General features: G+C 47.6%; 1 protein-coding gene across 1 annotated transcript in view; it reads right to left on the bottom strand.

Annotated features, from left to right (window-relative positions):
- Positions 1-22,195, bottom strand: part of cdkal1 (CDK5 regulatory subunit associated protein 1-like 1) — a 358,098-nt gene that overhangs the window by 163,428 nt on the left and 172,475 nt on the right. Inside the window, exon 8 of the mRNA XM_060920977.1 lies at positions 18,936-19,039. Within this exon, the coding sequence (XP_060776960.1) occupies positions 18,936-19,039 (104 nt within the window). The remainder of the gene's footprint in view (positions 1-18,935; positions 19,040-22,195) is intronic.

Raw genomic sequence — 22,195 nt, 5'->3', positions numbered from 1 at the left:
ATTCCAACTAAAAGTGATACAAAGCTCTCGTTTCCGCCTGGTCAGAACTGTGTGGGCGTGTCAGTGTCTCCATGACAACCGTCACCAACCCATCCCAGCGAGTGTGTTGGAATCATGAGGCAGTGATGTCTGATGGACTCAGAAAGCAGAAAACGCCCAGATGAGGTTGATGACGTGTTCCTGGTCGTGTATGAAGAGCGAAGCGTGGCGAGATTATGAAGAGCGAAGCGTGGCGAGATCAGATTCGTTTCGTCATCAAGACAAAAAACGAGGAAGATTTCTGATTCCTTTCACCACAAAAACAAGCAGGAACGACTGAGTAGCACCACGTGAATCTCCTGCTGCAAGAGAACAGCGCAGAAAGAAAAAAAAAACGTTTGACTGGAAGGAGGAGCAGCTTTACTCTCGCTGAGACCCAAAGGGGCAGAGAGAGCAGGAAAGGAGGAGCTTCAGAAGTGACATCAGCAGGCGGATCATTCTGGTCACGTTAATTAATATATCACCTGCTGGAGCAAATAAAGCCCCGCCCACCTCGAATATTCCTGAAGAAACTCAATTCAGAACCTGAAGGCTCTCCGTGTCCCGAGTTAAAGACTGCTGATGCTCCGGTTCCTTCGGTTCTCACCACGCTTCGTTACGTTCCCTTCCTTTTCACTCTCCCTTCCCGTCTCTTTTTCGACTTCCTTTCTCCTTCCTTCTTTTCTCATATTAAAGATATATTTGAATATTTTCAGACACAGGAGAATTCTTCAAGATGAAAGTGATATTCTGAAACTGTTCAGATGTTCCTCACGACTCGACGTGTTCTTCACCACACTGTGACGGTTTGAGCTTTCCAAACAGCTTCAGCCTCCAAACACCCGGCCGTTTGAGTTAAAAGAGATGTGGCTATTTTTTTAAGCTAAGACATGACTAAAGGTTTTTCAGCTCGCTCCGAAGACACGGCTTCAGGAAGACAGTGCAGGTGTTCATCAGAACAGGAAGTCAAACAGAACGTCTGTGTTGAGGAGCAGATCAGCCATGGTGGGGGAAGTAAACACACTGGAGTGTTCATTAGTTGATGATTTTGACCCCAGCTGTGTGCATGTGTGGGATCAGTTGAGACAGTTTGGAGGTTCTTCACGTGGGGTGTGAGATCGCTGCAGGTTCCTGTCAGGACGTAACGCGCCATGGTTCCACCCTTGCTCTGCTCGGCTACGTTATTGATCTCCTTCGAGGAGCGTTGTCACTCTTTCTTTCTTGGCTGGCGTCTCCGGATGGAAAGTGCTGGAGCAGAAATCAGCTCCTCGTGAGAACACGGCTGAGTGTTGAAGCCTCCCTGATGCTCGACGTGAAGACGTAAAGCGAAGAAATTAAGTCCAAGTTGATGTGCCAGGACCTCCTGCGGCTTCGATCGGTGTCTACCTGTCAGCGCCTCCTCCTCCTCCTCCTCGTGGAAAGTGTTGTGAACGCTGCGTGATGGGAAAACGGCAGTGGCAGCGGCGTTTAAACACGACGGATCGCTGCTGAAATTCAAGTTGGCAAATGGATGGAAGCCTGAGGTACGAACCCCGCGGCGCGAAGATAAAGTCTGGAGCATGACCAAAGAAGGAAATAAAAGCATCGACACTTCGCTCGGGGAGTTTATTTCCACTGCATCAAGTTTTTATCACTTTTACATGACAGTAATAATTCCATTTAGAGCCGATCGGAACTCATCACTGATTTCTGGTGGAAAAACCAGAGCGAAATTACAGAAGCGTTTAGATGGGGAGAGATTACACAACATCTCATCGCAGGTAGAGCTTTAACACGTTCTCTTGAACCATCTCTCCATCTCCCCCTCTCTCGTTCTGGGCGGCACGGTGGTGTAGTGGTTAGCGCTGTCGCCTCACAGCAAGAAGGTTCTGGGTTCGTGGCCGGCGAGGGCCTTTCTGTGTGGAGTTTGCATGTTCTCCTCGTGTCTGCGTGGGTTTCCTCCAGGTGCTCCGGTTTCCCCCACAGTCCAAAGACATGCGGTTAGGTTAATACGGGACGGCCTCGGGCTGAGGTGCCCTTGAGCGAGGCACCGAACTCCCAACCCTGTTAGCATGGCTGCCCACTGCTCTGGGTGTGTGTGTGTGTGTGTGTGTGTGTGTGTTCACTGCTTCAGATGGGTTAAATGCAGAGAGGAATTTCACAAATGTGTGATGAATAAAGTTGTGCTTTCTTTCTTTCTTTCTTTCCACAGATGCAGTTTTAGATGTTTAACAGTTTCTCCTCGTTACCTCAAGTTTGCAAAACAAACACGTTCTCTTTCCCACTTTGTGTGTGTGTTTATAGACTACTGAGGACCAAACATGCCCACAAGGATTGTAAAATGAGACAATTTTGACCTTGTGGGGACATTTGGATCGTCCCCACAAGAGAAATAATTACAGTTGTGTTCTTTAAACAAAAATAAAAGTTTCCTTTTCGTTCCCGAGGTTTGGGTTTCGGTGCAGCACAGCATTAACTAAGTGCAGTACTAATTATGTCAATGGAAGGTCCTCACAGGGACAGTGAGACAAGCGTGTGCGCATATCTGGCACTTCTAAGTGGGCGTGTCAGCTTGTGTTGCTGCCTTGTCAACGTCTCGTTACCTGTGGATCTCATGAGTATGAGCACATCCTACTATTCTTCTCTCTCTCTCACCTCCCCGTCTCCCACCATCATGTCTGTAAACGTCTTTCCACCTCCCTCCCTCCATTCTCACAGGAGGAAATGAAATACAGAGGGATTCAAACAGAGTGGGTGGAGGAGTGGAAACATCTCGCTGCCCCTCTCAGTTCATACTCATCACTGAGATCAGGAGACACCAGTGTGTCCATCCAGCACGGACAGAGTTGGACATCACCGTGGCCTCAAAGGCCGTCACGCAAGGAAGAAGCTCCTCCTACAGGAATGGCATAAAAAAGCCAGCGTGACGTGTGCAGATCACCACCATCAGGATGAAGACCTCACCTTCTGATCAGAGCTATGTATGGGGACAAAAAGTTGAGGTTTTAATCTGAAACACTCTGTCCCAGCTGTGAAGCATGGGGGTGGCGGCATCACGTGTTGCTGGAAAAGGGACTGGTGCACGTCAGGAAACAGATGGTATCAGGAGGAAGGACAATTATCAGGAAGTGATAAACATCTCAAAACATCAGGCTGAAAATCCAATAGATCCTCAGCAAACCTCCAAAGTGGGGAAAAAATGGCTTCAAGACAACAAAGTGTTGAAAGTGTTTCAGAGGTGACCACAAATGTTCTGAGGGAGCTTGTGGAAGACGGCGAGAGCTCGAGACGAGATCAAGCAATTAAAATGCCACAACAACAAACAGCCACCGAGAACCTGACAGAGTAAAAAGAAGGAAATAAAACTGTCTCTGAATAAAGGAGACACACAGACGACTTCATACAGGAAGTGAAGAGTGACACCAGATGTGTGGGGTCATTGGGGGGGGTAAACTTTTGCCCTCAACTCTCAAGGTATAGGGAATTCTAAGAGAGAGTGTGTGTGTGTGTGTCCGTCCACATGTCCATCTCCACACACGGTCACTCAACAGTGCATCCACACAGTCCTGCATGTGAGGTGGGCGGAGCTACAACACACACTGACATCATTCTCAAGCAATCGGCTTCCAGCAACTCACTCATCCACTCACTCTCTTACACACACGCACACACACACACACACACACAGGGAGGGAGGGAGGGGGAGAGAGAGAGAGAGAGAGAAATGGCCACATGCCTGATGGAAATAAACAGGAGCGCAGATAAACAAGTGTGTACTGAGCAAAACACACACACACACACACACACACACACACACACGTTCCTCTCAACAGGATTTACAGACAGTAAACAGTTAAAGAGACTAAAAAATCATGTCTTCATGCTGATTGTTAATCATCCATCATTACAAGTCCGTCTGAGTGGAGGAGACACGACATCGGGGTCAGAGGAGAGAAAGAGCTCGGGGCAGAAGGGGATCATCAGGAATAAGAGAACAACAACAACAACAACGCATCAAGGAACTAACGGGCAGAAAGGCATCACACAGAATCAAGCAGTCAAAGGGCAGAAGGGTGAGACAGGACAGAAAGCTATCCTCAGACCCGAGTGTTCTAGAGGAGTGGAGGGGAAAGACAGAAAGCAGTGTGATGATAAATAATGGGCATTAAACCCAAGCACAAAACCTTCATAGGGCAGAGTACAGGGTGTGGGGTGTCGTGTGTCAGGGTTCGGGTGGTATAGGGCGGTGTGGGGTGGTACAGGGTGTGGGGTGGCATAGGGTGGTACAGGGTGTGGGGTGGTACAGAGGGTGTGGGGTGGTGCAGAGAGTGTGGGGTGGCACAGAGGGTGGTATAGGGTGTAGGGTGGCATAGGATGTGGGGTGGCATAGGGTGGTACAGGGTGTGGGGTATATGGTCAAAGTCATGCATTTGTCTGAGTGAGTTATAAGAGAAACAGAGCTTGTAAATGGAGAGAGAGAGAGAGAGAGAGAGAGAGAGAGAGAGAGAGAGAGACTCAGACCTTTAACTGGAATGACTGTAAAGCAGCGCTGCCCCCTGTTGGAGTTCAGCTGAACACTCCACCCCCAACACACACGCACGCACGCATGCACGCGCGCGCACACACACACACACACACCTGCAGAAAAGGCACGCAAGTCTGATCTTTCCCCTGATGTGTGTTGGACTGTGAATATTGGATTACACAATTTCTCACACACACACACACACACACACACCTCAACTTGAACATCAACACAGTTGTGTAACCTGACGTTCTAATGTGACCTTTGACCAGACTGACACACCAGAACCACAGAAATCCCCTGAACCAGAGTGAGAGAGACGGGAGCTCTGATCTCTCTCACACACACACACACACACACCTTCAGGACTCCTGCTGCAATTAACTCCATTTATCAACTGTAACACATACAAGCTGTTACACAAACAACAAACAAAATAAATTAATGGAGGAAGTAAAGGGGAGAGAGAGAGAGAGAATGTGGACAGAGGGAGAGAAAGAGACCGATGTAAGAAAATGTGTAGATGGAGAGGGAGAAAGATGGAGAGAGAGACAGGAATAAAGAAAGAGAAGGATGGAGAGATGAGGGATAGAGGGAAGAGTCAATAGAAAGAGAAGGAGGAATAAAGCGAGATGATTGGAGGAATATGGGGGTGGATGGGCGGAGTGATGAGGGGATGTGCGGATGAGGGAGAAATGGATGGAGTGATGAGGAGAGAGGTGTTTCCATGGAAACATGACCGTGTATTTAAATGGAGTTAATGAGAAAGAGAACGCGACGCTGCATCGGCATTTTCACATCTCACACTGAGACACCAGCGACTCCGACTCATCACAGGCTGAGAACACGAACTGAGAGGTGTGATGCTCCTCTTCCACCAGAGTGAGTGTGTGTGTGTGTGTGTGTGTGTGTGTGTGTGTGTGTGTGTGTAAAAACAGAGAACGTGTCACAGGCAGCTGCTGTTTACAGTTCAGGCGTTACGGTTTGAGCAAAAACACACATCACATTCACTACAAACACACACACAAATCACTACAAACACACACACACACACACACACACACACTCACATCACATTCACTACAAAAACACACACACACACACACACATCACATCCACTACAAAAACACACACATCATTCACTACAAAAACACACACATCATTCACTACAAAAACACACACACATCATTCACTACAAAAACACACACCACATTCACTACAAAAACACACACACACACACACACACACACACACACACACACACACACACACACACACACACATCACATCCACTACAAAAACACACACATCATTCACTACAAAAACACACACATCATTCACTACAAAAACACACACATCATTCACTACAAAAACACACACACACCACATTCACTACAAAAACACACACACACACACACACACACACACACACACACACACACACACACACACATCACATCCACTACAAAAACACACACATCATTCACTACAAAAACACACACACACACCACATTCACTACAAAAACACACACACACACACACACACACACACACACACATCACATTCACTACAAAAACACACACCACATTCACTACAAAAACACACACACACACACACACCACATTCACTAAAAAAACACACACACACACACACATCACATTCACTACAAAAAAAACACACATCACATTCACCACAAAAACACTCTCACACACACACACTACAAAAACACTCAGTGTACAGCGTAGTATTTCTCACACACACACACACACACACACACACACACACACACACACACACACACACACACACCAGTGCCTTTCTTTTTCTGTGTGAGTGAATTTGCTCCACGTTGTGCTCGTACTCTCCACAGCACACTCTCCGCAGATCAAGTTCCCAACTTCACTCACTTAAGGACGCGTCCATCAACACAGCTTCATTACTGCACTCACAACCTACCGGCGCCATCAGATTACATCACACGGGGGGACAGAGAGAGAGACACACACACATTTAGACACAGAGACAGAGAGAGAGAGAGAGAGAGAGAGAGGGAGGGAGGGAGGGAGAGAGACAGACAGAGAGAGAGAAAGAGAGAGAGGGAGACAGCTAGACAGACCAACAGGGAGGGAGGGAGGGAGGGAGGGAGGGGGAGAGAGAGAGACAGACACACAGAGAGAGACAGAGTGTGAGAGACAGTGTGAGACAGAGATAGTGTGAGAGACACAGTGTGACAGAGTGTGAGACAGGGTGAAAGAGAGTCAGAGACAGTATGAGAGAGTGTGAGAGAGAGACAGTGTGACAGTGAGACAGAGAGAGTGAGAGTGTGAAAGTGTCAGACAGTGTGAGTGAGAGACAGTTTGAGAGAGACAGTGTGAGAGAGACAGTGGGAGAGAGACAGTGGGAGACAGAGACAGTAGGAGAGTGTGAGAGAGTGTGAGACAGACAGTGTGACAGTGTGAGAGTGTGAAAGAGACAGAGAGACAGTGTGAGTGTGTGAGATAGAGACTGTGAGACAGTGTGAGAGAGAGACAGAGACAGTGTGAGAGAGTGTGAGACAGTGTGAGAGACAGTGTGAGAGAGATACAGACAGTGTGAGACACAGTGTCGGAGTGTGAGAGAGCGAGAGAGAGAGAGAGAGAGGAGAGATAGACAGTGTGAGAGAGAGAGAGAGAGAGAGAGAGAGAGAGAGAGAGAGAGAGAGAGACAGTGACAGTGTAAGAGAGTGGCAGTGTGAGAGTGGCAGTGTGAGACAGTGTGAGAGAGTGACAGTGTGAGAGTGTGAGAGAGTGTGAGAGAGTGGCAGTGTGAGAGAGTGTGAGAGAGTGGCAGTGTGAAAGAGTGTGAGAGAGTGTCAGTGTGAGAGAGTGTGAGAGAGTGGCAGTGTGAGAGTGTGGCAGTGTGAGAGTGTGTGAGAGGGTGGCAGTGTGAGAGTGTGTGAGAGTGACAGTGTGAGAGAGTGTGAGAGAGTGGCAGTGTGAGAGAGTGAGAGTGGCAGTGTGAGAGAGTGTGAGAGTGGCAGTGTGAGAGAGTGTGAGAGAGACAGAGTGAGAGAGTGTGAGAGACAGTGTGAGAGAGTGACAGTGTGAGTGTGTGTGAGAGTGGCAGTGTGAGAGAGTGTGAGAGAGACAGAGACAGTGTGAGAGAGTGACAGTGTGAGTGAGAGAGAGAGAGACAGTGTGAGTGAGAGAGAGAGAGAGACAGTGTGAGAGAGTGAGAGACAGAGACAGTGTGAGAGAGTGTCAGTGTGAGAGAGTGACAGTGTGAGAGAGTGACAGTGTGAGAGAGTGACAGACTGAGAGAGTGACAGAGACAGTGTGAGAGAGAGACAGTGTGAGAGAGTGTGAGAGAGAGACAGTGACAGTGTGAGAGAGAGACAGAGACAGTGTGAGAGAATGAGAGACAGTGTGAGAGAGAGACAGACAGTGTGAGAGAGTGACAGTGTGAGAGAGTGTGAGAGAGAGACAGAGACAGTGTGAGAGAGACAGCATGAGAGTGTGAGAGACAGACAGTGTGAGTGTGACAGTGAGAGAGAGAGAGAGAGAGACAGTGTGAGAGAGTGTGAGTGACAGTGTGAGAGAGTGACAGAGTGTGAGAGACAGAGACAGTGTAAGAGAGTGACAGTGTGAGAGTGGCAGTGTGAGAGAGTGTGAGAGAGTGGCAGTGTGAGAGAGCGTGAGAGAGTGGCAGTGTGAGAGAGTGTGAGAGAGTGTGAGAGAGTGGCAGTGTGAGACAGTGTGAGAGTGTGTGAGAGAGTGGCAGTGTGAGAGAGTGGCAGTGAGAGAGAGTGTGAGAGAGACAGAGACAGTGTGAGAGTGCGACAGTGTGAGTGTGTGTGAGAGTGGCAGTGTGAGAGAGTGTGAGAGAGACAGAGACAGTGTGAGAGAGTGACCGTGTGAGTGAGAGAGAGAGACACAGACAGTGTGAGAGAGTGAGAGACAGAGACAGTGTGAGAGAGTGTCAGTGTGAGAGTGTGAGAGAGTGTGACAGAGAGACAGAGACAGTGTGAGAGAGTGACAGTGTGAGAGAGAGAGAGAGACAGTGTGAGAGAGTGACTGTGTGAGAGAGAGAGAGACAGTGTGAGAGAGTGACAGTGTGAGAGAGAGACAGAGACAGTGTGAGAGAGTGACAGTGTGAGAGTGAGAGACAGTGTGAGAGTGTGAGAGACAGACAGTGTGAGAGAGTGTGAGAGACAGACAGTGTGATAGACACAGAGACAGTGTGAGAGAGTGTGAGAGACAGACAGTGTGAGACAGACAGCGTGAGAGAGTGTGAGAGACACAGAGACAGTGTGAGAGACAGACAGTGTGAGAGTGTGTGAGAGAGAGACAGACAGTGTGAGAGAGAGACAGAGACAGTGTAAGAGAGAGACAGTGCGAGTGTGAGAGAGAGACAGACAGTGTGAGATAGTGTGAGAGAGAGACAGACAGTGTGAGATAGTATGAGAGAGAGACAGAGACAGTGTGAGAGAGTGACAGTGTGAGAGAGAGACAGAGACAGTGTGAGAGAGTGTGAGAGACAGCGTGAGTGAGAGACACAGAGACAGTGTGAGAGTGTGTGAGAGAGAGACAGAGACAGTGTGAGAGAGAGACAGAGACAGTGTAAGAGAGAGACAGTGTGAGTGTGTGAGAGAGTGGCAGTGTGAGAGAGTGTGAGAGAGACAGAGACAGTGTGAGAGAATGACAGTGTGAGTGAGAGAGAGAGACAGACAGTGTGAGAGTGAAAGACAGACAGTGTGAGAGAGTGTCAGTGTGAGTGTGTGAGAGAGTGTGAGAGAGAGACAGTGTGAGAGAGTGACAGTGTGAGAGACTGTGAGAGAGTGACAGTGTGAGAGAGAGAGACAGACAGTGTGAGAGAGTGACAGTGTGAGAGACAGACAGTGTGAGAGAGTGTGAGAGACACAGAGACAGTGTGAGAGACACAGAGACATTGTGAGAGAGTGACAGTGTGAGAGAGTGTGATAGACACAGACAGTGTGAGAGAGTGTGAGAGACAGACAGCGTGAGAGAGTGTGAGACAGTGTGAGAGAGTGTGAGAGACAGACAGTGTGAGAGTGTGTGAGAGAGACAGAGACAGTGTAAGAGAGAGACAGTGTGAGTGTGAGAGAGAGACAGACAGTGTGAGAGAGTGACAGTGTGAGAGAGAGACAGAGACAGTGTGATAGACACAGACAGTGTGAGAGAGTGTGAGAGACAGACAGTGTGAGTGTGTGTGAGAGAGAGACAGAGACAGTGTGAGAGAGAGAGACAGAGACAGTGTAAGAGAGAGACAGTGTGAGTGTGAGAGAGAGACAGAGACAGTGAGAGAGAGAGACAGACAGTGTGAGAGAGAGACAGACAGTGTGAGAGAGTGACAGTGTGTGAGAGAGAGACAGAGACAGTGTGTGAGAGAGACAGACAGAGACAGTGTGAGAGAGAGACAGACACAGTGTGAGTGTGTGAGAGAGAGACAGACAGTGTGAGTGTGTGAGAGACAGTGAGAGAGTGAGAGACACAGAGACAGTGTGAGAGACAGTGTGAGAGTGTGTGAGAGAGAGACAGTGTGAGAGAGACAGAGACAGTGTCAGAGAGAGACAGTGTGAGTGTGAGAGAGAGACAGAGACAGTGAGAGAGAGAGAGACAGACAGTGTGAGAGAGAGACAGACAGTGTGAGATAGTGTGAGAGAGAGACAGAGACAGTGTGAGAGAGTGACAGTGTGAGAGAGTGAGACAGACAGTGTGAGAGAGTGACAGTGTGAGAGTGTGTGAGAGAGAGACAGAGACAGTGTGTGAGAGAGACAGACAGACAGTGTGAGAGAGACAGACACAGTGTGAGAGACAGACACAGTGTGAGAGAGTGTGAGAGAGACAGTGTGAGAGAGAGACAGACAGTGTGAGAGAGTGTCAGTGAGACAGTGTGAGAGAGTGACAGTGTGAGAGAGAGAGACAGTGTGAGAGAATGACAGACACAGTGTGAGAGTGTGAGAGAGAGACATACACAGTGTGAGAGTGACAGTGTGAGAGAGAGACAGAGACAGTGTGAGAGTGACAGTGTGAGAGAGAGAGACAGTGTGAGAGAATGACAGACACAGTGTGAGAGTGAGACAGAGACAGTGTGAGAGAGACAGAGACAGTGTGAGAGAGAGACTGTGAGAGAGAGACAGACACAGTGTGAGAGTGAGAGAGTGAGACAGACAGTGTGAGAGAGACAGAGACAGTGTGAGAGAGTGACAGACAGTGTGAGAGAGTGTGAGAGACAGACAGCGTGAGAGTGTGTGAGAGAGACAGTGTGAGAGAGTGTGAGTGACTGAGAGAGAGAGTGACAGCGTGAGAGTGTGAGAGACAGACAGTGTGAGAGAGTGTGTCAGTGTGAGAGTGAGAGAGACAGAGACAGTGTGTGAGAGAGAGACAGAGACAGTGTGTGAGAGAGACAGACAGAGACAGTGTGAGAGAGAGAGAGAGACAGTGTGAGAAAGTGTGAGAGACAGTGTGAGTGAGTGTGAGACAGACAGCGTGAGAGTGTGAGAGACACAGACAGTGTGAGAGACAGACAGTGTGAGAGTGTGTGAGAGAGAGACAGAGACAGTGAGAGAGAGAGACAGACAGTGTGAGAGACAGACACAGTGTGAGAGTGAGACAGACAGTGTGAGATAGTGTGAGAGAGACACAGAGACAGTGTGAGAGAGACAGACAGTGTGAGAGAGACAGACACAGTGTGAGAGACAGTGTGAGAGAGAGACAGACACAGTGTGAGAGACAGTGTGAGAGAGAGACAGACAGTGTGAGTGACAGTGTGAGAGAGAGACAGACACAGTGTGAGAGACAGTGTGAGAGAGAGACAGACAGTGTGAGTGAGTGTGAGAGAGAGACAGACAGTGTGAGAGTGTGAGAGAAAGACAGTGTGAGAGTGTGTGAGAGAGACAGTGTGAGAGAGACAGTGTGAGAGTGTGAGAGAGACAGTGTGAGAGTGTGAGAGAGACAGTGTGAGAGTGAGACAGAGACAGTGTGAGAGAATGACAGTGTGAGAGTGTGTGAGAGAGACAGTGTGAGAGAATGACAGACACAGTGAGAGTGTGAGAGAGAGACAGACAGTGTGAGAGAGTGTCAGCGTGAGTGTGAGAGAGACAGTGTGAGAGAGTGACAGTGTGAGAGAGAGAGACAGTGTGAGAGAATGACAGACACAATGAGTGTGAGAGAGAGACAGACACAGTGTGAGAGACAGACAGTGTGAGAATGAGACAGAGACAGTGTGAGAGAGAGACAGAGACAGTGTGAGAGAGTGACAGAGTGAGAGAGTGAGACAGACAGTGTGAGAGAGACTGTGAGAGAGTGACAGACACAGTGTGAGAGAGTGTGAGAGACAGACAGCGTGAGAGTGTGTGAGAGAGACAGTGTGAGAGAGTGTGAGTGACAGTGTGAGAGAGTGACAGTGTGAGAGACAGACAGTGTGAGAGAGTGACAGTGTGAGAGACAGACAGTGTGAGAGACAGACAGTGTGAGAGAGTGTGAGAGACAGTGTGAGAGAGTGTGTCAGTGTGAGAGAGTGACAGTGTGAGAGTGTGTGAGAGAGACAGAGACAGTGTGTGAGAGAGAGACAGAGACAGTGTGTGAGAGAGACAGACAGAGACAGTATGAGAGAGAGACAGACACAGTGAGTGTGTGAGAGAGAGACAGACAGTGTGTGAGAGAGACAGTGTGAGAGAGAGAGAGACAGACAGTGTGAGAGAGACACAGAGACAGTGTGAGAGAGTGACAGTGTGAGAGAGTGAGACAGAGACAGTGTGAGAGAGTGACAGTGTGAGAGTGTGTGAGAGAGACAGACACAGTGTGAGAGACAGTGTATGAGAGAGACAGACACAGTGTGAGAGACAGTGTGAGAGAGAGACAGACAGTGTGAGTGAGTGTGAGAGAGACAGTGTGAGAGTGTGAGAGAGAGACAGTGTGAGAGTGTGAGAGAGAGACAGTGAGAGTGTGTGAGAGAGACAGTGAGAGTGTGTGAGAGAGACAGTGTGAGAGTGTGAGAGAGACAGTGTGAGAGAGAGACAGTGTGAGAGAATGACAGACACAGTGAGAGTGTGAGAGAGAGACAGACAGTGTGAGAGTGTCAGCGTGAGAGTGAGAGAGAGACAGTGTGAGAGAGAGACAGTGTGAGAGAGACAGTGTGAGAGTGTGAGAGAGACAGTGTGAGAGTGAGACAGAGACAGTGTGAGAGAATGACAGTGTGAGAGAGTGTGAGAGAGACAGTGTGAGAGAATGACAGACACAGTGAGAGTGTGAGAGAGAGACAGACAGTGTGAGAGAGTGTCAGCGTGAGTGTGAGAGAGACAGTGTGAGAGAGAGAGACAGTGTGAGAGAATGACAGACACAGTGAGAGTGTGAGAGAGAGACAGACACAGTGTGAGAGAGACAGAGACAGTGTGAGAGAGAGACAGAGACAGTGTGAGAGAGTGACAGAGTGAGACAGACAGTGTGAGAGAGACAGAGTGAGAGAGTGACAGACACAGTGTGAGTGTGAGAGACAGACAGCGTGAGAGTGTGTGAGAGAGACAGTGTGAGAGAGTGTGAGTGACAGTGTGAGAGAGTATCAGTGTGAGAGACAGACAGTGTGAGAGAGTGACAGTGTGAGAGACAGACAGTGTGAGAGAGTGACAGTGTGAGAGAGTGACAGTGTGAGAGAGTGTGAGAGACAGTGTGAGAGAGTGTGTCAGTGTGAGAGTGACAGTGTGAGAGTGTGTGAGAGAGACAGAGACAGTGTGTGAGAGAGAGACAGTGTGTGAGAGAGACAGACAGAGACAGTGTGAGAGAGAGACAGACACAGTGTGTGAGAGAGAGACAGACAGTGTGTGTGTGAGAGACAGAGACAGTGAGAGAGAGAGACAGACAGTGTGAGAGAGACACAGACAGTGTGAGAGAGTGACAGTGTGAGAGAGTGAGACAGAGACAGTGTGAGAGAGTGACAGTGTGAGAGTGTGTGAGAGAGAGACAGTCAGACACAGTGTGAGAGAGACAGACAGTGTGAGAGACAGTGTGAGAGAGAGACAGACACAGTGTGAGAGACAGTGTGAGAGAGAGACAGTGTGAGAGAGAGACAGACAGTGTGAGTGAGTGTGAGAGAGACAGTGTGAGAGTGTGAGAGAGAGACAGTGTGAGAGTGTGAGAGAGAGACAGTGTGAGAGTGTGAGAGAGAGACAGTGAGAGAGTGTGAGAGAGAGACAGTGAGAGTGTGTGAGAGAGACAGTGTGAGAGTGTGAGAGAGACAGTGTGAGAGAGAGACAGTGTGAGAGAATGACAGACACAGTGAGAGTGTGAGAGAGAGACAGACAGTGTGAGAGAGTGTCAGCGTGAGAGTGTGAGAGAGAGACAGTGTGAGAGAGTGACAGTGTGAGAGAGAGAGAGAGAGACAGTGTGAGAGAATGACAGACACAGTGAGAGTGTGAGAGACAGAGACAGTGTGAGAGAGTGACAGACACAGAGTGAGAGAGTGAGACAGACAGTGTGAGAGAGACAGAGACAGTGTGAGAGAGTGACAGACACAGTGAGAGAGTGTGAGAGACAGACAGCGTGAGAGTGTGTGAGAGAGAGACAGTGTGAGACAGAGTGAGAGAGTGACAGTGTGAGACAGTGTGAGAGAGTGACAGTGTGAGAGACAGTGTGAGAGAGTGTCAGTGTGAGAGAGTGACAGACAGTGTGAGAGTGTGAGAGAGAGACAGACACAGTGTGAGAGTGTGTGAGAGAGTGACAGTGTGAGAGAGAGACAGAGACAGTGTGAGAGAGTGACAGACACAGTGTGAGTGTGAGAGACAGACAGTGTGAGAGAGACACAGAGACAGTGTGAGAGAGTGACAGTGTGAGACAGACAGTGTGAGAGAGTGTGAGAGACAGACAGTGTGAGAGAGAGACAGACAGTGTGAGTGTGTGAAAGAGAGAGACAGAGACAGTGTGAGAGAGAGACAGACAGTGTGAGAGAGAGACAGACAGTGTGAGAGACAGACAGACAGTGTGAGAGACAGAGACAGTGTGAGAGACAGTGTGAGAGTGTGTGAGAGACAGAGTGTGAGATTGTCACTTGTGCACTCACTCATTATTACAGTGTAATTAAATAAATGAAAAACAAAACCGAGTGCACTGTTCAACTAAAGTATTAAATATGGCAAGCAGCTACCGGGGTTATCACCTTATTAATCAGAAGAATCAGAATAGTTATTATTATTATTATTATTATTATTATTTCCTGTTGAAGATGTGGTGTGAAGTGCCCCGGGTTTTCCCCCCTCCGTCTCATTCCTTGTTGCTGAGAGTGTGTTTATTTTTCTTCCCCGTGATCCTCACTCCTCCTGAATCCAGACTCCACTCCTTCACTCCACTCCTTCACTCCACAGGGTCACGCACTAACAGTGTCACGGCAGAGTTAAAGGAACTGGCTGATTTTGGATTTCACTTTTCTTTTGTTTCTTTGTGCCCTGGGGTCAACTGTGCAGGGAAATGGGGTCTGCGATAGTGAGGAGAGAAAGCGAGTGCAGGCAGGGTGGAGCAGGTGGAGCAGGATTTCGGGAGCCATTTGTGACAGAAAAGTCCCAGCAAAAGTTAGGTTCAGGGTTAAGGTTTGTGATGGGAGGTTGGACAGGATAAGGAACGAGCACATCAGAGGGACAGCGCATGTGGAGAGCTTGGGAATGAAGCTAAGAGAGATGAGGCTGAGATGGTCTGGGCACATCCTGAGAAGAGATGCAGAGCATGTGGGAAGGAGAATGTTGAGGATGGAGCTGCCAGGCAAATGAAAACGAGGAAGGCCAAAGAGGAGATACATGGATGTGGTGAGAGAGGACATGAAAGTGGCAGAGAAGGATGCGGAAGACAGGGAGCGATGGAGACGAAAGATCCGCTGTGGCGACCCCTAATCGGGAGCAGCCAGAAGAAGAAGAAGAAGCAGAAGAAGGGAAAGAAGACTTTTCTTTTGTTTCTTTTTCACTTTAATGTCACTGTCAAAAAATGACATCATCTTTCTTTTAGTCATTATTTTTATTTAACTGAATGTGTGTGTGTGTGTGTGTGTGTGTGTGTGTGTGTGTGTGTGTGTGTGTGTTTGGTCACAGTCACTCTGATACTGTTACAGACTCCATATAGAAATAAATAAATAGATAAATACAATTTCCCCCAAAGCCACAAACACGACTGTTTACGTGACGTTAAGAACAAACTCCATCAGTAAACCGCGTTAATGAAATCTCAAAAAAATAAATCTGTCGATATAAACAGCGTGAAAATCGAATGGAATCGAATCCTTGAGTGAGTCCGGAACCCGGTTCACTTCCTGTTCACTCCTGAGGGCACAAGCGCCTGGTGCACTGCAGGGTGGAGATCTGAAACCACGACGAAGAATTCATCACAGGGAGGATTAAGTTTTGGCACCCTCGGCTCATGAAAGACAATATTAACTAATACACAGCGAGAGACCGAGCTCTGTGTGTGTGTGTGTGTAATACATTTCCTCCAACTGAACTTGGCTGGACTCAGTGCTGAGTTCACATCACAGCATGAACACACACACACACACACACACACACTGAAGTGCGTAAGGCCCTGTGTGGTGTGTGAACTCCGCCCCAGTGGGACTGGAGGGCCAGTGCTGATGTTCTGATCGACTGAAAGCTGTAATGAAAGCTGTTTGGCGCGTGACTGGCCTCACAAACACGATGAATAAAAGATGAGAAGTAAATAAATAAGAAGTTGAGACGAAGCTCATCGATACTTTAATCTCAGCCTGACTTCACCACATGTCACTCAGCTTCCAAAGAAAAAAAAATCCATTTAAACATCACCGAAGATGAAGAAGGAGGCAGGTTCTGTCTGGGAGAATCGGGAGGGTTTGGTCACTTTTCTGGCCACAAGATTCAGAATCACACAGGTTCAGTTCTGACTGACTCTCCAAACTTGAGTAAAGCACTGTCGATGGGAATTCCAGTGAACTTCCACATCCAGCATGATACAAGATCCAGAACAGAGCCTTTGGGGGGGGGGGAGAGACAAGTGGAGCAGAGGAGGAGAGAACAAGACCGAGAAAGATAGAAAGCCTGGCTGTTTTTCTTGAAACTCAGCAAAAGGAACCCATCAGTGAAAGCTGGTCTCTAATGGTTCTATCTTTCTCCACAGGTTCTTCCTGGAACCTTGAGTGAGGAGGAACCCTGTAAACAGAACCCTGAGGGACGGATTAATAAATCAATCAGTCGCTGGAGAAATGATGATGATGTGTTCAGGAACACACTCGACACGATAAACTCCCAGAGACGGCAGTTCACCTGTCTGAGCTCAGAACCTTCACAGTGTCAGCTAATGCACGAGGAGTGTGTGTGTGTGTGTGTGTGTGTGTGTGAGAGAGAGAGAGAGAGAGAGAGAGAGAGTCAGCAGGACGGTTTATGGAAAACGAGCTCATTTGACTAACGTGTCGATCATCGAGTAAACAGAGTCACATCAGTGACATTAATGACATCATCCAGTCCAGTCAAGGACAAACTCACTACGGGGTCAAAGGTCAGAGAGGGCGGGGCATCAGCAAGTGTTCTCATGAATCTACACTCAGGACAGGGGGAGTGAGGAGAGAACCCTGATCTCAGATCAGCTCCTGTTGTCATTCAGGAAGGAAGGATTTTTTGGGGGGGGAGCAAAGATATTAAAAAAGGAAAGGAAAGAAAGAACAAACAGGCAAATAAATACAGACAGACAGACAGACAGACAGATGAATAGAAAGATAAATTGACCAATAAATTGATAGACAGACAAATAGATACTGTAGAGGGACCGATAGATGGATAGACAAATAGGTAGACAAGTAGATCAACAAATCGATAGATTGATAGATGGAGACAGACACACACACAGACGTTATGGTTTTGAGATTTCCAGTAAAATGTGCGTATTCCATGACGTTTTTCTGATTCAGTCAGATGTTGTTCACTCAGTTTGTTGAATTCTTTCGTCCGATTCATCTAAAATCTGATTTTTCCACTTCACCTTGTTTCCACACGAGTCGCCTTCTCACTGACCCGTGTCACGTTATTCAGTGATGTGTATTTATCTGAAACACGATTCATTCACCTCAAACTGCACCAATTTATTCTCATTATTATTATTACAATATGAACTGCACACAGCCGTAACACACACCCAGTATATAGTGTGTGTACACACACACACACAGCGTTCCCAAAAAAAACCAAACAAATCTTCTCAAAACAGGCGGCACGGTGGTGTAGTGGTTAGCGCTGTCGCCTCACAGCAAGAAGGTCCGGGTTCGAGCCCCGTGGCCGGCGAGGGCCTTTCTGTGCGGAGTTTGCATGTTCTCCCCGTGTCCGCGTGGGTTTCCTCCGGGTGCTCCGGTTTCCCCCACAGTCCAAAGACATGCAGGTTAGGTTAACTGGTGACTCTAAATTGAGCGTAGGTGTGAATGGTTGTCTGTGTCTATGTGTCAACCCTGTGATGACCTGGCGACTTGTCCAGGGTGTACCCCGCCTTTCGCCCGTAGTCAGCTGGGATAGGCTCCAGCTTGCCTGCGACCCTGTAGAACAGGATAAAGCGGCTACAGATAATGAGATGAGATCTTCTCAAAACACAACCATGGCTCAAAACAGTTGGAAAAAACACACACACACTTCCTCTTTTTTCTCCATCAGTTGATCAGTTCTTCCTCCTTTCATGCTGCTGTTTACTTCCTGGTTTCTCTTCCCTTTGCTGCTCTCTCTCTCACACACACACGCGCGCACACACACACAGAGTGTACTATAACGTCAAATGGGAAGTACAAGGTCAAACACGCACACTTAACATACTCGTACAGTAGGGATCTTTTGTTTTGCATTTTGGTTTCCATTCGTTCCCCAATTTTAAAATAAATTTCTGAAAAGAAAATGTCAGTCGATCTGCGTTTCCATCAACCATCACTCACATTCAGGTTACCGACACGATCTGATTCAGCGGACAGGTGATTCACCCTACACAACATCCTTCAGCTGATTCATTTGAAACTTGACTCACCAGTTTATCTCAGAAGTGATCCGTTTGATTCAGACAAGCGACTCTTCATCGGATTCAGCCGAGGCACAAATTCAACCGATTCCTCAGATCTGAATCAAATGATTCGAAACAAGAAATGGTTCATGGTTCCCATTAATCTGATTCATTTGAGACACCTGATTCACCCGATTTATTTAGGACTCGTTATTTCAGTTGATTCACTTACAGAGAGATGCTCGAGAGAACACTGAAGCATTGAGTTTTGCGACATTCAGGCTCTTGGATTTATTTTTTCTAAATAAAGTTGCTGAGATGGATGGAAAGTAAAAACATGAAAACCTAAACACACTCCAAGCAACTCCACCTTTCACATGTGGAAGATCACCTGCTGGAGAACACTGGAGGAAGCCAAAAATGGAAATGGACTCACCCTGGAAGGACTGTCTGGCTCGTTCCACCAGTTCTTCGACGGGGTAACTGGCCAGATCACCTCGCGCGTGCTTGGTTTTGCAGTAAGTGCAAGCGTTCAAACATCTAAAGGACAGGAAGATAAAGAGAACACGTTAGCTTCGCAACAGAAACACTTTCCACACGGACCATTCCAACTTTTCCTCTGAGAACCTCATAGATGCTTAAGGTGAAGTCTTGAAGTCGAGAGCCCACGTTCTCCTGAGGCTATGATATACACCAGTCTAGCTTGTTCTATCGTTGACTCTCATTGTTTGAAAAACAGGGTTCTTCAAGAGTTCCTCAGACTGCACAGAACCTTTGGAAGAGTTCTTCTGTTGTCGTCGAAACACAAGTTTCCATTTTCAGCAACGTGTTTTTGCCTTATGTCTTTCAAATCTTTCTGTTTTACCCTGACATGCTTGCACCTCGCTAGAGCAAAATGGCCAACAAAACGACATAGCTAGCTTCGCAAAAATCAATCAATACATAAAATGAACCACTACTCAAATGTCTTCCTCGTTTGTGTATCAAGTGCATCGATTCTGTCTAATTCTAAAAAATATTTTGACGTGGTGAAGTTTTCTGTGAGGAGATGCTTCTTTAACACTGATGGAAGGAATCTCCAGAGTTAAGGCCAATTTATGCTGACAACCCAGTCCTCGCAGACGGCGTCGCAGATAGCGTCTGCGTAGCCCCCCCACCTTCGCAGACGCTCTGCGCGCACCTCCCAAAAATTGTGACCACTGCAGAAGCCTCGCAGACAGCGTCGCAGACAAGAGGGCTCTGATTGGTCCACTCTACGTCCGCTGTACACGCACTTCCACTTCCCTACTTTCCCGGTTTGGTTTGTTTTCACGACCGCCATTTTTAAAAACACGAGCGAAGATGGAGCAGCACGAAGAGCGGTTGATCGAGGAAGTGAGGAAGTACGTACATCTATACGACTCCAGTTCTAGTCATTATAAGTAACCGGAGGATAAACGCTCCACTAACCACACCCACCAACTACTCCTAGCGATTTCGCGACTTCGCGCCCCCTTGCGTTGTGGCGGTGAATAACATCGCGCACGCCTATTACTCCCCGCTCAACGATAAATTACAACTGTCTGCGAAAAGCTATCTGCGAAAGCCTTGTCGCAAGAGCATGCAGAGGCCCTTAGAGGGAAAGCAGCAGGAGGTTAAACTACGTTTTCCGATATCTTCAGGGCACAGAAGGTGACACTTTCTGCGCTTTCTCAGAAAAACATGCTTGAGGAGAGGGTGTCGGAGAACGAGGAGTCTGCTGAGGGACATGAGTTCCAGCTCATTTCCCCTCTCACCAAGATGGAGTGTAACAAATCAACCCCACCCCCAGGCAGTGAGATGGAAAAGCTCCGAGGTACGACACGAGTCAACCCAGTGATCTTCTCGAGGCAGGAGGAATCGAGATTTAACTCCTCCCGGCCAGCCGTTATGAGCAACATGAGCATCATCATTGTATAAATCTTCTTTTATGTTATTCAAAGCCTGAAACAGCCCGAGGGCGAGGGTGTGCGAGATCACATGGACAACAGTCATGATGCAAAAACTTCATGCGATCCAATTCAGAGCGAAACAAAGCCCTTTTTGCGTTATAATCTCAAAAGATCCTCCGCAGCGTGGCTCTGTGCTCGCACGCCCCATCAGCCTCGGTCGTCGTCTTTAAAAAGACAGGCCAGCTGGATAAATGGGCCTTTGTAGACGCTCCAGGCGTCTCGTTTCTGACATGAGACACGCTTTAATGGGGACCATCGATCTCACAGCACTTTCCCAAATTAAACCCAGTATTACAAAAATGGAGGACGGGTCACATGGCCTGGGCGCTTGGGGAAAACGGGTTCCTTTCCCAGCCCTCCAAGTGCTTCACTCGTGGTCTTGCTTGATCATTAAGGTTTCATCATGACCTCAATTTAATATCTCATAGCTTTGTGAACTAATCACATGATAACTGCTTTAAAAATGAAAAAAAAAAAAAAAAACACATAATAGAATACAAAATAAGTCTGTGCTGGATCAAGTGCTATTCTCCACGCTGCGCAAGAACGAGTGCAGAAGCCAGTGTTAAATCAAATTCCAACGAGGATATTCAACAATATCTTGACAGCAGACAGACAGAACTCCGATTAGATTTATTTCAACACCATTTTGCCATCTTGTCGTTCAGATATCATGCTCATATTTTTATTTTTTTGTTCGCCTTTAAACCGTCTCTTGCTTTGATGTTGCATCATATTACATTTGACAGCAAAGAATAAACAAGAAACGCATTTTCCTTCATCAGTCAGCATTTGTGACGCCTCACCGAATCCAGGGACGCATGTCGGCCGAAACGAATCCGAGATAATCGCAAAAGAAGCATTTTTTTTCGGAATTTGTGATTTTTGTTTTTTTCCATCATGTGCAAGTTGAGATCTTGAAGAATGCAATCAGTATTTCAGATAATAGATTGTTTTGTTGGAAAAGCATACATTTTTTGTTGCAAATTGTCTCGTTTTTGTCAGGACTGTAGCCTGCTGGGGGTTGTGGGTAAATTACCATATGGCCCATTCACATGATGATTTAAGTTTTTTTTTTTTTTTCACGAATCAGCTGTATGATACGAGCTGAGCTCGTGGCTACTTAAGCTGCATACAGGCGTGTGATTTCACTATGGAATGAGTTACTAAACAGAGCGCAGAGGAGCTGAAACACCGCGAAGCAAACAGACACTCGGTATTTACATCGGAGATAACCATTTCTAGCAAAAAAAAACGCAACCTCGTTTTCCAGATTGAATGGAATACTTGAATGATCGGATGATACACGGACCGTTCTAGGATTACATTCCATCGGAGGCATTGGTGTGTGCAAGGCGCCGTTTCTCTTTCTGATGGGGTGAGTTTATTAATCTAAGGCTGTGTGGTTATTTTTGCATGTAACGGAGAGTGTTGTGGTTTGGTTAAGCCTAGGTCACAACCGGACGTACGATTTTTTGGCCGTGCGATTTTTGGCGTTTCCCAAATCGCTGCGTTTTTTTTTTTGTTCATGGAGAAAGACGCGCGTTGGCCGTAAGTTTGTCTTGCAACCTGAAAAAAACGTAAGCGCCCGTAGAGTTTGTTTGACATGACAAAGAACCTCTGCGGCCGGTCTGCGGCTCGAAAATCAGCACATCACACGCGCGCTCTCGTGCGTTTTTTGCATGTAGACCGGCCATAGGAGCACATACATCCGGTTGTGACCGAG

Source organism: Neoarius graeffei, chromosome 5 (genome assembly GCF_027579695.1).
Source record: "Neoarius graeffei isolate fNeoGra1 chromosome 5, fNeoGra1.pri, whole genome shotgun sequence".
In the NCBI taxonomy this organism is placed as follows: domain Eukaryota; kingdom Metazoa; phylum Chordata; class Actinopteri; order Siluriformes; family Ariidae; genus Neoarius; species Neoarius graeffei.
This window is presented reverse-complemented; position numbering and strand designations above follow the sequence as displayed.